This window comes from Diceros bicornis, chromosome X (genome assembly GCF_020826845.1).
Source record: "Diceros bicornis minor isolate mBicDic1 chromosome X, mDicBic1.mat.cur, whole genome shotgun sequence".
Taxonomy (NCBI): domain Eukaryota; kingdom Metazoa; phylum Chordata; class Mammalia; order Perissodactyla; family Rhinocerotidae; genus Diceros; species Diceros bicornis.
The window spans coordinates 11,845,334-11,862,640 of NC_080781.1; the positions used below are offsets into that span (position 1 = coordinate 11,845,334).

The following is a 17,307-nucleotide window of genomic DNA, read 5'->3' on the forward strand; positions in this document are numbered from 1 at the left end:
TCAACAGACCTATAACAAGTAAAGAGATTGAATGAGTAATAAAAAACCTTCCACTAAATAAAAGTTTAGGACCAGATGGCTTCACTGGTGAATTCTTCCAAACATTTAAAGAAGTAAGACCAATCCTTCTCAAACTCTTCCAAGAAACAAGAGGAAAGAACACTTCCTAACTCATTCTGTGAGGTCAATATTGCCCTGATATCAAAGCCAAATAAAGACACCACAAGAAAAGAAAATCACAGACCAATGTCCTTTATGAATATAGATGTAAAAATCCTAAACATATTAGCAAAACAAATCTAACAGCATAGTAAAAGGATTATACACCATGGCCAACTGGGATTTATCAGAGTGCAAAGGTGGCTCAATATAAGAAAATCAATCAAAGTAATACACCACATTAATACAATGAAGGAAAGAAAACACATGATCACTTCAATTGATGCAGAAAAGGCAGTTGACAAAGTCCAACACTCTTTCACAATGAAAAAAAAAAAGAAAAGCACTCAGAAAACTAGGAATAGAAGGGAACTTCTTCAGCACGATAAAGGGCATTTATGAGAAAATCACAGCTAACAACATGATCTAACTATACGCCATCTACAAGAGGCAGACTCAATGGTGAAAGACTAAGTTTTCTCCCTAAGATCAGGAACAAGACCCTGCTTTCACCACTGCTATTCAACATTGTATTGGAAGTTTTATCCAGAGCATTAGACAAGACAAAGTAATAAAAGGCATCCAAATTTGAAAGGAAGAAGTAAAACTATCTCTCTTTGCAGATGATATGGTCCTATATATTTAAAACTCCAAATAATCCAAAAGAAAACTACTAGAGCTAATAAATGAATTCAGCAAAATTGCAGCATATAAGATCAACATACAAAAATCAGTTGTGATTCTATGCAACTGCAACGAACAATCTGAAAAGGAAATTAAGAAAACAATTCCATATACAATAGCATCTAAAAGAATAAAATACCTAGGAATAAATTAAACCAAGGAGGTCAAAGATTTGTACACTGAAAACGATAAAATATGGATGAAAGAAATTAAAGAAGACCTAAATAAATGGAAAGATATGCCATGGTTCATTGATAGAAAGACTTAATATTGGTAAGATGTCAATACTACCCAAAGCAATCTATAGATTCAATGCAACCCCTATAAAAATTCCAACAGCCATTTTTTTATTCACAGAAGTGAAAAAGCCAATCCTCAACTTCATATGGAATTGCAAGGAGCCCTGAATAGCCAAAATAATCTTGAAAAAGAGGAACAAAGTGAAAAGATTCACAATTCTTGATTTCAAATTTACAACGAAGCTACAGTAATCAAAACATTGTGGTACTGGCATCAACACAACCAATGGAACAGAACTGAGAGTCTAGAAATAAACCCATACATCTATAGCCAATTGATTTTGACAAGGGTGGCAAGTCCATTCAATGAGGGGAAGACCAGTCTCTTCAACAAATGGTGCTGGGACAACTGAATTTCCACATGCGAAAGAATGAAGTTGAACCTCTATCTCACACTGTATATAAAAATTATTTCAAGATGAACAACCTAAATATAAGAGCTGAAACCATAAAACTCTTAAAAGAAAAAATAAGGGTAAATCTTCATGACCATGGATTTGTCAGTTAATTTTTTTTATGACACCAAAGCACAAGCAACAAAAGAAAAAATAGTTAAATTGGACTTCATCAAAACTAAAAACTTTTGTGCATCAAAGGACATTATCAAGAAAGAGTAAAGACAACCTACAGAATGGGAGAAAATATTTGCAAATCATATGTGTGATAAGAGTTTAATATCCAGAATATACAAAGAACTACTGCCACTCAACAACAAAAAGACAACCCACCCAATAAAAAAATGGGCAAAGGACTTGAATAGACTTCTCCAAAAAAGATAGCCAATAATCACATGAAAAGATGTTCAATGTCGTTAGTCACTAGAGAAATGAAAATCAAAACCACAATGAGATACCTCTTCACACCTAGTGGGATGGCTACAATCAAAAAACGGAAAATAAGTGTTGGCGAAGATGTGGAGAAATTGGAACTCTGATACATTGCTTGTGGCAATGTAAAATGGTGCAGCCACTGTGGAAAACAGTATGGCAGTTGCTTAAAAAGTTAAACATAGAATTAGCATATGACCCAGCAATTCCACTCCTAGGTATCTATCCAAAAGAACTGAAAGCAGGAATTCAAACATTTCATCGCAGCATTACTCACAATAGTCAAAAGGTGAAAACAACCCAACTGTCCATCAACAGATGAATAAATAAACAAAATGTAGTATAGACATACAATGGGTTATTATTAAGCCGTGAAAAGGAAAGAAGTTCTGATACATGTTACAACATGGATGAACCTTGAAAACATCATGCTAAGTGAAAGAATCCAGACACAAAGGACAAATATTGTATGATCTCAGTTATCTCTTAAGAAATCTCTTAACTAGACAAACTCAAAGAGAGAGAAAGTACATTAGAAGTTATCAGGGAATAGATGAAGAGGAGAATAGGGAGTTATTGCTTCATGGTTACAAAGTTCCTGTTTGAAGTGTTGGAAAAGTTTTGGAAATAGATAGTGGTGATGATTGCAAAACATTGGGGAAATCTACATTAAAAAAACTTGCCTAACCTTATTCATCTGTGCTTTCCAGACTTTTTTGACCTTAGAAGTTTTATTAATGTAAAGAAGTTTACAGTTAACATTTCAAGGAACACTCATGAAAGACTGAAACAAAGTACAAATGATCTTGATCCTGAAAGGGAGGAAAAACGATATGCAGGAACAAATCCCTCTTAAAGTGCAGACTGTTTCAGTAGGACTCTAATTGGGTCTGAGATTCTGCATTTTCCAATAAGCTCCCAGGTCGTGCTGATTCTGATCTTCCGACTACAGTTCGAGTAGCAGGGGATATAATAGTTGGATGCACTATTCGTCGTGATCCTATTCCCTCTTACAGCCAATTTGATCAACTGATTTAAAAGTGAAGATGTTAATGAACAATAACCGATGACTCTATTATCTCTCCCAAGTAGCATAATTGTAATTTTACTTGGGTTACCAAGACAAATGCCTTACTCCAAAGAAGATAATCTGAGAGAGTGATATATAGCAACAAAGAGGATCAGTATGGGATGGGGCTTGTCCTATTTTGGGCTGAGGGTCAGGGAGGGGAGCCACTCTTCCAAATGCATTTAAAGTATTCCAAATCTATTTTTTACTTCCATTTATATTTGAATTACATACCTGAGTTATGGCAAGATCACTCTTTCTCATAAGAATAAGGCAAAAAATAAAGGAAGAAAGAGAGTGAGCAAGAAAGGGAAAGAGGGAGGGAGAGAGGAAAGATAGGAGAGAGGAGACAAGGAAGGAAAGAAGGGGAGGATAGTGATATGAGAGATTAAATGTCTATATAATTCTTTTTCCCAGTCAAATTCTCATCCAATTCACTTTGGAATATCATAACTTTACTGATAAACGATTAAATGAAATTAACTAGTATTATCTATTTCTTTCTACGGTTTACAGAACACATTCATTCACTGGTGATCACATCTAAGAATGTGTCTTTGTTAATTAGAACACCTTAGCAGATTATTGTGCTAAAACACAGATGAAAGGTTGTGCTGGCACATATCAGGATAACTCTTAAAAGTGAAAAACAATTCTATCATTCAACCCAAAGAACTCACAGGCTGAGTTCCACATTTAGGTAGCTTCTATCATTAGGATAATTCTATTGGCCTCAGGCATTTACCCCTATAGTTAAGAAGTGTCCCTAAAGCTAGGCAATTTCTGACTCTTACAAACTCTGTGACCTTGGGAAAATTAATTAACCGCTTTGTGCCTCAGTTTCCTCATCTATAAAATGGGGGACATGGTAGCACCTAATGACTGAAGAATGAAATAAGGCACTCATTGGCTCACAGAGAGGTTTTAATATATGTCAGCTCTTATTATATGCATGTGCTAATCCCTCATCCAAAAATATCTTACTTTTTTTCTTTCCAAAGTTTTATATCCAAACGCAAATGAACCTTGAGACAGTGCTGAAGATTGAAGAGGTCAGATGTAAAGAATCAAATTATTCCAGAAATGTATAAACCGATGGAAAATACCATGGTTGGCAGGTCAGGAGGGAGAGAGGATATTGTGTAATGAATGCAGTGCAGCAAAGTGGTTGAAAGTTTAGGTTTTGGGGATCAAAATGATGAGACATTGAGTCTCAGCTTTTCTAATTGCTGTGGCATGACTTCAACCAAGTTACTTAACTTTCTAACCCCCGGTTTCCTCATCTGAAAACATTTACTGGAGTAGTAAAACAATTCCTCTTTTGTGAGGATTAAACCAGATAATTTTTTAAATGTGCTTAATGGAGTGTGTCAGTATGTGGTAGCTTAAAAAATATTTTGAGTTCCAGCAATATATTCACATTGACGTTTTCTGGGAAGGATAAAAACAAATATATGATGGTATGACCCAGCCTTCTAAATGTTTCCATTCCATTTGGGGAGGCCAAACAGATAATGTACAGTACAAGACAACTTACATTTGAATTTTCAAATTCCTCCTGTTAAAATGACATTTCTCTTTTTCCTGTTTCTTTCCTCCCATCATCCATTTTCTATCTATCTTGCATACAAAAATTCATGCAAGTTTTCCATCCTGAACTGGACTATCCAAAAGGAAATATTTTATTGTGAAGAGAAGAGAAAAAGCAAACATACACAATCTCTCAGGACCTGCCTCTACCTTGTATAATTTATTTCTTGTTAGCAGAAAAATATATTTGTTAAAGAATAAAATTTTATGGCCAATAAAGAGACTCATTTTTGTTTTGTTTTGTTTTGAGTAGCCCAAAGAAAAAAACAAAATCAAGCAGAGTTGGCAGTGACCATGGAGAAGAAGCCATCTTAGTAAATGCTGAAATAAGAGGGGAGGGGATGAACTAGAATATTTGGAATATTTCAAAGATGTAGGCTGAAAAATGTTTTGGTAATATGGTGTTACCTGTGATACCATGCCAAACTCCTCATTCAGATCCTACCAGCTTATTGGGTACAGAGCCAACTGGGATGTAGCTTGCACCAGGTTGCTGAGCCTTTGTCAAGTGAAGAGAGACAAATTTCCACAGGGGAAAGCAGTGAGTGACTAGATGGTTCGTGGCAGTATGTTCTTACCTCAGAAAGCATTAGGGGCAATGTTTCCCAGCAAAACTAGAAATCATCGGACAGTGATTTATCTATTGCCCAAGGGCAAAGAGTCTGTGGCTACACCCCGCTGAACACACCTGATCTCATCTGATCTCAGAAGCTAAGCAGAATCGGGCCTGGTTAGTGCTTGGGTGGAAGACGAAGGGCAAGAGGAAAAGAAAGCTAGTCCCTGGGTCTCTGGAGAAAAAAGCAGGCTCTTTGTTCAAATCACATCTAGGATTAATAACCCTAGTTTTATACTATGTCTGCTGAGGCAACAATCTGGACATTAAGTGACATTTCTGTGTTTATTTCTTAAAATGATCGAATTTTCTTTGTTTCTGTAGTACTTTACATCATTTTTCATTGGGGGTCAGAGGATATAAAGAAGGAATGGGGTAAATTCAGAGGTATCAAGAGAACCAAACTAGACCCATTGATTTAAAGGGTATCATGCAAAAGGAGATGGATGTTCCCGATTCATTCGCAGTTCAAAATGCAGCTCCATTTAAACTCATGATCCAGGCAATTTCATCACCATGGGGCACTCACTGTTGACATCTACAATGTTGATGAGCCTAAAATCAAAGAAAGTCACCCACCCAAAAGGCTATTTTCATAGCAACTATTGAGAATGAATTCAGTTTAATAGCCTCCAGCTTATATTTTCCAAATCCAAAACTCTGCAGGGTAAGTTATCATTGCTTAACTGTCATTATTTGAAATACTAGTGGGAATGTTATCAGTATGAACCTCTGGGTAAAACTTCTTTTTTTTTTTTTGCAATCTCACCATCATTTTAATTTTGTTTACATCTCTAGTCATTTGCACAGATGTTGATGGAGCTGTATTTTTGCTTCAATGTCTATTGCAATATTCTTATTGCATTCTGCAGGTCCTCCAGTAAACGTTACTTGCAATATTTTTATCAACAGTTTTGGATCAGTCACAGAAACCACCATGGTAAGTGCTACAACGCCACTGGAAAGAGAAAAACGTGACTTGCTTATGCCATGAACCCAACCTGTCAAATTTTCTATTTATTGTTCAACTTGCAGGGCCTCCTGTAAATGTTACCTGCAACATATTTATCAACAGCTTTGGGTCAATAGCAGAAACTACAATGGTGAGTGGGACTCAGCATTGAAGCCATCGTGTGAAGGAATGGGATATGGGATTGAAGAGCACTGTTGTATCTTTGTGGGACAGTCACCGAATGCCAATTTCCAAGTTCACTCACCTCTAGAAAGCAATTATTTATACTCTTTCACTTAAGAAAGTCATTAGTCATGTTCATTACTCAAAATTCAATCTTTTATCCATCATGCCAGAGAAATTTTGGAAACACTTGATGTTTGGTTAGATTTAGGTAATCAGTAATAAGCATGGTGTATAGTCAAGGATATTTAAATATTTGCATCTCCAATGTTTCAGAAATATAAATTTCAAAGTTTGGAAAGTACTTCTTACAGCCGATCTTTTTCATATAATGCAAGTTTTAACGTAGGCAAGCCTCGGATATACTACATTTAAGATATATGCCAAGGGTAGACCTTACAATAAACACACACACACACACACACACACACACACACAAACATACACATTTTGTTGGCAATAGAAAGTAGTCCCAAGTCCATAGCAACTACATCACATGCATGGTTTTTCAAAAAAAACATAACATAAGCATAAAACTAATTAAAAGCTCATCATAATGTATGTGCAAACATGTTTCATATACATGAAAAAGGTTTCAGGTACTATAAAATCCACCAAGATTTCTTATAAATATCATGATGATGATGCTGCCTATGACACAGCTTATTAGATCAGTAGCCTTACAGCACTAGGCTATAGCATGGAGACTACATTTTGGGTGAAATATTTTCTTGGCCCTATACAATTTATTTTAAGTCCTAAGTCAACTGGCTGATTCTAATTTTCGTGACTATGTAAAGTGTACAGCCATATTATTGGATGAGGTCAAAATAAAATATAGTTGAATTTGACTAAGTGCTATGGTGGTTGATGTCCTAGAAGCAAATGAAATCATGAGCACAATGCCATTGAGAAGTAAAAAACAGTGTTCCCCCGTTTTTATGAATTTTCTCTTTGAGGCTACTAGGATCGTGTTTAACAAATTACTGTACTTTTTGGTGTCCTTGATGCTAGAAAGAAATAATTTACCTTTTACCACTCCTTTTCACTGACAAAATTAGATGTAATGCAACTCCACTACCCATTTTAATATTACTCTGACACAGCATTGTCCAGAAATGACTCTTCTGGGGCTTTGACAGGATGTAGTGCATACAATTTTTTACCCAGATAAGATAGTTTTGATAGAGTTATTAAATGACTCATAAGAAAAAACTGAACATGGGAAGAATAATCCAACTCTAGGCTTGGCATTTAGTTTCTGTCTCTCCCCTCTTGGTTTATCTTGATAACAGAGGGGCAAATCTTCCAGCAGCCCAAATCACTGTCGCCAGCTTTACACGATGGCATTCAATGACAATATTTGCACGACCTAATGCTGATTGCATTAATTAGACTCCTAAGTTGCTTTGATTAAATCTCCACATTGCATTTTACCCTCAATCAAAAATGTAAATGTGCACCTTTTCAATGTTCATTAAAGTAAGAAAAAGCTAAACATTTAAGGAGATGAAAATGGAAACTATGGATAGCCTTGTTTTCCTGTGTCTTTAACAGCTACTGAAGGTGTTTAATAAATGGGTTGCTTACATGCTTCCTGGCCACTTATTAAGGTGTCCTTTGTCATTTTTCCTATGAGAAAATTTGGAAATCATTGCTCAAATGTAATATCAACGGCCTGTCTCTTCAGCTATATGAGATCAATTGAATCGCGTGGTCGGAAGAGTGACACGTATTGTGCTTCTTTTATTTTATTTCTTAGCTTTTGATGTAATAACAAACTTCATTTGCCTTTTAAAAAGCATCCTTTATTTTCTTCAATTATAGCTTTTGTATGAAACTAAAAAAATGGTTTTTAAAACTCTATCACGCTTAAATCAAAGAATAAATCCTCATGCCATGTAGGGTAGGGACTGGCAAACTTTTTTCTGTAAAAGGCCAGACTAAATACTTAAGACTTTGAGGGCCAGATAGTCTCTGTCACACTACTCAGTTCTGCCCTTTTGGCATGAAAGCAGCCATAAACAATAGCAAGCAAATGGGTAGAGCTGTACTCCAAAAAAACTTTACTTATAAAAACAGGCTGTGGCCAAATTTAGCCCCAGGCCGTAGGTTGCCAACCCTGGATCTAAGACATCAATATTTAAATGGATGTTATTCAAATGCTTTAAGAACATGAGAATTGCTCCACCTCAAAAGGGTCTTATCTTCCCAGATCCCTGAGGACCTACCTGGGAATCTACTTGATGTATCCACAGAGTGTCAACCCAGCTAGAGCTTCCTTTATCAAAATCCTGAGATTCTACCATGAATTTATCCATACTTTCACAAAATTTGACTCAAAAAAATTGGTCAAAAAAGTTAAACAGAACCAGATTCTTCCACGAATGGTCTTTTTTTTTTTTTTTTGTGAGGAAGATCAGCCCTGAGCTAACATCTGCCAATCCTCCTCTTTTTGCTGAGGAAGACTGGCCCTGGGCTAACATCCGTGCCCATCTTCCTCTACTTTATATGGGACGCAGCCACAGCATGGCTTGCCAAGCAGTGCGTCGGTGTGCGCCCGGGATCCGAACCAGAGAACCCCGGGCCGCCGCAGCGGAACGCGCGCACTTAACCGCTTGCGCCTCTGAACCGGCCCCCATGAACTGTCTTTAGATGGAGTCAGAACATCAGGCCCTTAGCTTTTATGCACAATAATGTATGTGGTCGTTGAGCACATTGATGAGTGCTATTTTCAGGGGGGAAGGGGATAATAATTATGCTTTCTCTACGTTTTCTGGAATTAATTTTTCCAAGAATACCTCAGAATTTTGAGTTTCTAAACATGTTGATTTTCCTCTTTTCCTTCATGTCCCAATCTCACGCCATGACCCTGATAGCATTACTGAAGGATTTAGTTTGGGTGTTTGTCTCTAAATAGTGGCAATGATTATCTGTTTTAGGAACTCAACATGACTTTCTTTTGGTACTATTCAGTCTTTTATGTTTGATGAAATCCCACTAAATTATTGTTGGTACTACCTGCCCACAAAGTATAGGCTCACTTACAGACCCCATATTGCCTCCCACTCCTTTGATATGTTAGTGTTGAAGACGTGTGCTCACAGGACAATATATTTGTGTTATTCTAAGGAATATTTTTATGGATCATTATGATGATATACATTACTCCAAAATATACACTTTTGTTCATTAAGAGTCGAAGGGATCTGTTGATGGTCATTGCTGGCTGACCCTGTGTTAAGAGTATTCAGTGGAACAAATTTTTGGGGGGTTCCAAAAGACTTAGAAGATTAGTAAGGGATGTATGGTGAGACAGGTTATATTTTTTTTGGAATGTCAGTTTACCGTTTCCTTTTCTTTCTTTCCCCCTTTTCTTAAGCTGCTGATGGCAAGTGAATTTACAGGATGGGGAGTATATTTGAAACCCCTTTCTTTGCTGACATAAAGGCATAGTTTGGGAATATTAATAATGTCAGTAAAGGTCAAGAGTATTTGCATGCCATTTAAATGTAGCTCTCCCCAAGGCTGGATTATCAGAAAATGGAGAAGAGATAGTCTCCTCAAAGCTTCCAAATGACTGCCTGGAAGGATGTGGGTAGACAGAGTGTGACTTGGGCCTGTGGGTACTGGAACCTTACCCATGCCACAACAGCCGATCCTGACCTCTCCTTATTTAACAGATTGGAGTGGGGGAGCAAGAGCTGAAAGTGTGCAAAATGTGTCCACTCAGAGAGCATTTCCAGAATATGATTCTGGCTCCCCCAAATTCTGCCCCAAAAGGTAAATTTCACATGCTCTACTCATTACTGCTGCAGGATGAAGAGTTGTTTTATCTCAGATCTGAAATCACACTTCTGAGGAACTGAATAAGAGGTAGATAGCCCCTTATGAGAATGCATGCTGTGCTGTAACTGCTGAAATAACACTGTGGGCTCCTTTTCATTCTATAGCTACATAAACAATTCATAAGGAGATGCTAACTTATCAGGAATTGTGGGTAGCTACATTTCTTATTTCTGACTTCTTACGGAAGAACCAAGAATCTACCACAAGCCTGGGATTTTGTTAAACTGAGATATAAAATGACCTTGGTCTCTAAATTAACAATGCAATGTTAAAGTCTGAATTCATCATAAAGCAACTGCCTCTCTATAATTTCAAATTCAAGGCTAATTTCCCATATAAAAGCTAGCACGGACTCCAGATGATGAAAACTTTACTGCAGTGTAGCCAGAGGTTAAAACCAAAGTGCCACATAGGCACTGTGGGGAATCAACAAAGCATATCCTTGTCTTTGATAACTTTATAACATAACTGGATTGAAAAATGTATACATATAAAAATAATAAGAGAGTAATAGTAAGGTTTAATAGGAGTATGTATGAGACAGAATGGCAATTTCTATGTACAAATGCTAGACTAAATATAATAGTACCAAAATACTTCAATTTAAGGAAACAACCTTTGTGGCATGGGCATAGAGTTAGAAGGTACCAGAAAAAGTGAAGCTTTAGAAATTCTAAATTTGATATGAAATAATAGTATGGAATGTAGGTACTTGGATGACTTGTGTTAAGAATGTAATAAAGATTATATGACTCACACATAGCTTTTGAAAAAATAAAACATATATATATGCATACATATTTTTTTTAATTTGAATGTTTCCATTACATAATCCAACATCCAGATAGTCAATCATAGAAAAACAAGTTTTAATACAAGGAAATATGTCATTTATTTGAAGCAGAATCTGTCTCTGGAGAGAGAAGGCCAGTGTAAAAACAGTTCAATTTGTATTTAAGCATGCCTCTCAATATTTACTTCCTCTTTAATATTTCATTAAACCTAGAAGCAAAAATAAAGGTAAAGAAAGACTACAGAACAATATAACTATCTCCTATGGTTTGGAATATCATGACAGAATAAACCTATCTGTAAATAAACAGAGATGATGTATAGATAAATCACACATCAAATTTTTACCCTACATTGAAAATGATAGTGAATTGAAAGAATTACAGAGGCAAAGCCCCAGAAAATCTTTTCTTTGGCTATCTACTTCTCTATATCCTTGCGTGTCCTTTTCTATTCTTAAAGGTTTTAAAGAGTTGCTATTTATTTTAGAATAGTGTATATCATCATAAACAAAGTTGTGGAAAATTTTAATTCCTATATATTATAAAGAACAAATACTGCCAAAAGATCTAATAAAAGTCTTATTTTATATAATTCCTGTCATTATGGCATAAAATATATTTTCTCTTCTAAGTTTTCCACTTATCCTTGCTTACAAACAGGAGGATTAATTTATTTTAAATTAACTGTTAGACATTTAATAGTTCTATTGTGATATGATAGATTCTGTGCTCTTTTTAAAGTTCTAATATTGGGAGAATACATTTTATTATTTTTTATATATAAAATTCAAAATAGAAAACCAGGAAACACTGGTGAGGAATACTCGTGGGAAAGACTTTTTAAAAAGATGTACATTAGCTGTGAAAATTTATATTGAGATTTGTTTTAAAGGTCAATGTTTTCATATTGTATGTCACTAATGTAATATTCTCAAGAGTCTCTCAATATGCATCTTTAAATCATTCTCAGGCTCAAGGAAGGGTTGCAATGATGTTCTCTTGGGGATTTTGCTGCCCGATACACTCTATCTGGCTTCTCTCAGCCTTCTCCTCCTACAGTACTTCCTGGGGGACCATCATTGGCTTCCCAATGGCCTAAGATATTTAACCCATTCACCTCTGTTATTCCCAACTGTCGTTACTTTCCATACTTAGAGTTTCTCCACCTCCTGAATTGGCTAAAGGATAAGATCCTTTTCTCTTCTACTTCCTACTGAAACAAGCTCGGAGACCCCACACAAAAATTTTGTTAAGGGATAACTAGTTCTCACTCTAAGGGAAATAAAAGGGGTGGATGTCAAACACTGGAGAAGCTCCATTTTTTTCTTTCAGGAAACCTTAAGAAAATCTCACAGTTGATGTATCTAGTGCATACTTATATGTAAATTGGATTATTATATTTTCAATAGCGCCTTTTTTGATTTTCCACAAATCGCACATTCCCACTCTTTACTCATACAAAACTCCAAAGCTTCCAGTAACTCCTGTTGCCAATGAAACACTGAACTGGTAATCTCTTTCCAGTTATAACACTCTGGTCTTTTTGGACAATTCCAAAAATACATGATGGGGAGAACTTTGAGGTTCTGCCATTCCCTTGGTTCACTTATGGGAGGAACCAGTGAGCAATTAGGATAGGACAGAAGCCTGGCTGGGCCCACAGCAGTGCCCTCTTAGGTCTGAGAATTTGCTGTGCGGGACTGCTATAATCCCAAATAAAAGTCAGCTGATAAAATTTTCCAAATCAGAAAGTCCTTATGTTGTACAATGGAGAAACTTAAAGTTATTTCTTTAATATTTCAGCCTTTCCAAATGATCTGGGGTTTGATGACTGATTTTCAGAAGTTAGTAACTATTTGATTATTAGCATTCTTTAGGCCCATATTGGGCACTTTTTCCAAGAACTGCCACCTCCAAAATACTCTATCAGCCTGATCATCAACATGGCTATATTTGAAATCAAGTCATAGGAATTTGGAGAGTAGGATAGTAGGTAGAAGGAACTGGATTGAAGCTTGTCTCCATACACCCTGATCTTTATAACTTAGTTATTCTTTTCCTTTGGCCCTAAGGGAATTAACCCAAACTGACCATCCTGAGGTGGTCTCAATTGTACCTGGTAGAGTAACCAATCATCTCAGTTTTCCCCGAAGCTGAGTGGTTTCCCTGAATGTGGGACTTTTGGGGCTAAAACTGGGAAGTTCTCAGACAAACCAAGACAAGTTGGTCACCATTAGAGTAAAATAAACAATGACCAAAAATCCAGGTGCCAAAGATGTGGAGACAGAGCAAATGAGAATGAAAAAGGTAAAAGAAAGAGTAAGAAGGAATGAGTATATATCATTCTAAATGACCATAAGTGGCAGGAGTGGACAACTATTAGCTCTGAACCATAGTCCTGCTTGACTAGGGATTATTGTTGAAGCCTCTAACAGGGTCCACTCTATCAAGCAAAGCAACAGTTCCCGTGAACCTACAGACCTTTGAGTAGAAATCCCCAGGAGAGCAGTCACTGCCCCAAGCTGTTTCATTAACACAGAAAGAAATTCCCAGACCAAGTGGGAATCACACGGTGTACCTGAGGCTCCCACAGGGAGGAACACTTTTGTCAGAAGGTGCTCAGATTAGGAAAACATGAAAAAGATCTCTGTTTCGATGAAGCATCAAGTTGACTACTGTTGATACAACCCATTCAGAGAAATGATAAAATATTTAAGAACTTCAAAAGTAAGTAGCTGGGAGAGCCAGCCTTGATGGTCTAGTGGTTGAAGTTCGGCATGCTCCGCTTCAGCGGCCCGGAGTCAGTTCCAGGTCGCAGAACCACACCACTCATCTGTCAATTGCCATGCTGTGGTGGCGGCTCACATAGAAGAACGAGAAGGATTTACAACTAGAATATAGAACTATATACTGGGGCTTTGGGGAGGGGAAAAAAAAGAGAGATAGGAAGATTGGCAACAGATGTTAGCTTGGGGTGAATCCCAGCAAAAAATAAAATAAAATAAAAAGTAAGTAGCTGTGAGGGTATTATCTTGTCAATATGAAACATTTTGATATTTATGTTGATGAAGTTAAAAATATTGTCCCATCATGTCAGAGTTTTATAATAAGATTTCTACTATCAAAATTACAGAGTGGATTTCCTTCTGCCCAGAGCATCTGAGCAGAATGAGAACAGAGATCATGTCATTTCTGATTTGAAAAATGAATCAGTTTTATTTGACAATCTGCCATCACAGACTGACTTCTGTACTCGTTGTTACTTTTTCTATAGCAAAATCAGCTTGAGTTAGTATTATTTCCTCCCATAATGAATAATTTAAACATAAAAAATTTCAACCAAGTCAACCTGTTCCATTAGTGTTCTGGTTTGGTTGAGTCTTCTTTCTTTCTCTCCTCTGTTCCCACCCTAACAGAACTGAGTGGTTTATTTTGACCAAGATATACACAGCCTAGTTTATTCCAATGCTTCACCAAATCAGGGAGAGGAGTGAGGGGGAAATGCAGACGGACCTCTTATGCCAGAGTGGGCGATAAGTAACTCTTATGCATGGCGTTTCTGTAGGACTACCGGGTGAACATTTTTCTGAGACAACAATGGAATGATTCACGGCTGGCATATAGTGAGTACCCTGATGATTCCCTGGACTTGGACCCATCAATGCTGGACTCCATTTGGAAACCAGATTTGTTCTTTGCCAATGAGAAGGGTGCCAACTTCCACGATGTCACCACTGACAACAAATTGCTTCGGATTTCAAAAAATGGCAAAGTGCTCTACAGTATCAGGTAAGCTTCCTTTGGCTGGACCTTTCACTTTTCCATTTTTCTCCTGGCCTAGAGCTGCCTGATTCTGTAGGGGAAGATGTATATGAATATTTGACTTTTTGGTCTCCTGTTTATCATTTGAATCTTAAAGTTAGTGAGAGTGCCAGAGGTTCCCATGGTCTCAGAAGTTTCATTCTACACAACAAAAATATATCTGGTAGGATGGTGGCTGGGTGATGGTATCGTGTAAATAGCTGCACAATGTATTTTTGATTGCTTCAATTAAGGAAGGACAGGCCCTTTAGTTCAATTACCATTGAGCATAATGTACAAATTCTCATTTAAAATAATTCTACCATTCTATAACGTTTAACCATACACACACAAAAAATTCAATGGCTCAGCATGGCCATTGACAGCATATTTTGGGCTGGGTGAGTGGAAAACTGGTTCTAATTTCAGCTCTGCTTCTATCTAAACATGCGACCTTGATCTCTTAACTTTTCTTGGGCTTGAGCTTGGGGTAGACAATTCCTGAGATCCATTTTTGCTTTTATATTCAAATATCTTCTCCAGAATCTTTATCACCCCAAGCTCAAAATAATCTTTCTCTTTACTGAACTCTAATAACAGTTTCTCTGTGAATCTGTAAGGCTCTTATTTCTTCCTACCTCATATTTTGGCTATTTCTGTACACGAATACAGCTTAAGAACACGCATTTTTGAAATCAGACAAATCTAGAATCAAATCCAAGCTTCGCCGCTTGCTAAATTACGTAAAACCTATAACCCTCAGTTACCTTAATTGTAAATTGGAATACAGTATATTTATCTCTGAGTATTCTTGTGAGAATAAATGATATAGAGCAGGGGTCAGCAAATATTTTCTATAAAGGACCAGACAGTAAGTATCTTAGCTTTGCAGGCCAGACTGTCTCAATTCTGTCGCAACTACTCAATTCTGCCACTGTAGTGCAAAATCAGGCATGGACGACACTCAAACAATTGGGTGTGGCTGTGTTTCAATAAAACTTTATTTACAAAAACAGGTAGTGGACTAGATTTGGCCCTTTGGCCATAGTTTGCCTACCCCTGATATAGAGTATACAAAAATACTTTCCACAGTACCTGACACAGAGTATGTGCTCAATAAATGAAATGATGGCTGTATTTTAAATTTAACATATTTCTAAATAGTAAGCTATTTAAAGCCAAGATATTTGGATTTTGCTTCTTTTGTAACCCCTCCCAAAGGGCTAAAACAGTGTATTGTATATATATCTAATACATTGAATAAATATTGACATTTTAAAGATCCTTTATAGAATTCCCCCTTTCACTCCAATCTTATTACGAAAAAAAGAAAGTGGACAGCTAGTGTCTTTGCAAATAATTTTCACAAGGTTTCAGACTCATCATCATCAAAACTTCATTGCACAACTCTATATACATTCTAGGTCTGTACTGTATATTCCATTCTTAACCTAGTAATTTCACAGCTTGCTGATGGCCAACAGCCCCAATGTCTTGTGGAACGAAAGAAGCTGCTCATTTGGAAAAAGTGGCAAAGTCACTGCTTACACAAAGAACCAGGAAACTTCCCCCACTTTATTTTTATAAACATTTTTAAGGAAATAGAATATTCCACATGGTGATGCATTTGGTATAAGATGCGGTATTGGGTATAACCTGAGTTGATGTGACCTGATGAAATGGGACATATGTAGAGCGTGGTGCTGGGAGAGAGAGTTATAAAAAGCAGCACGTGGTATCAGCTGCTGCAGCTAACCCTCTGGGCCTTGGGTGGCATTTGCTCTAGTAAATACCTGGCATCGTGCACTGCTGAGATAAAACCAGGTGTTTTTTCTTCTGTTCTATGAAAATCTTTCCATTCTAGAACCGTGAAGAATATAATGTTCCCCAGACCTAGATTCAGACACAATTCTTCTATCTCTGGTTCCCAGTGTAGCATATTACAGGCTCTGAAATACCCTAACAATTGTTTTGGATTGGGTGGAGTTTGTCCTGTGGCAGGCTAGTTTAGACTTTTCCTTTGTTGTGGGTATTCATGAAATCAGAGGAAAGATCCTTGGTGAGGAGAACTGGGTGTGTCATTTTAGGAAAACACAGCCCTTGGCAGATTTGCTACAGGAATCTAATTATTTGCCTGGAAGGATTTTCAATGAGCCAGACACTGTGGTGGGCCTAGAGATCCAGAGCTGAGTAAAATGTGGTCCCTGCCCTGGAAGGGCTCCAGTCTAACGAGGCATGCAACCATAAGATAAATTAAGTAATAGGAATAAATACGGAACAAGGAAAAGAAAAGTGGCTCTAACTTTGCAAGTGAACTGTGTGACTCAAATATTGTTTGAATTTGGGGTTGGCACCCACACTCCGGTTTACTTGAGTCACTGGACTCAATTTAACTAGAGGACAAAGAGTAATTAGTGCTAATATATGCCCAGCTGCAGGTCTGACTCAAGTTTAAGGCCAAGTGGGCTACAGTTGTCTTAAAGGTGC

General features: G+C 37.0%; 1 protein-coding gene across 1 annotated transcript in view; it reads left to right on the forward strand.

The window, feature by feature from the left end:
- Positions 1 to 17,307, forward strand: part of GLRA2 (glycine receptor alpha 2) — a 179,804-nt gene that overhangs the window by 34,121 nt on the left and 128,376 nt on the right. Inside the window, exons 3-4 of the mRNA XM_058535463.1 lie at positions 6,114 to 6,181; positions 14,585 to 14,808. Coding sequence (XP_058391446.1) covers positions 6,114 to 6,181; positions 14,585 to 14,808 — 292 coding nt within the window. The remainder of the gene's footprint in view (positions 1 to 6,113; positions 6,182 to 14,584; positions 14,809 to 17,307) is intronic.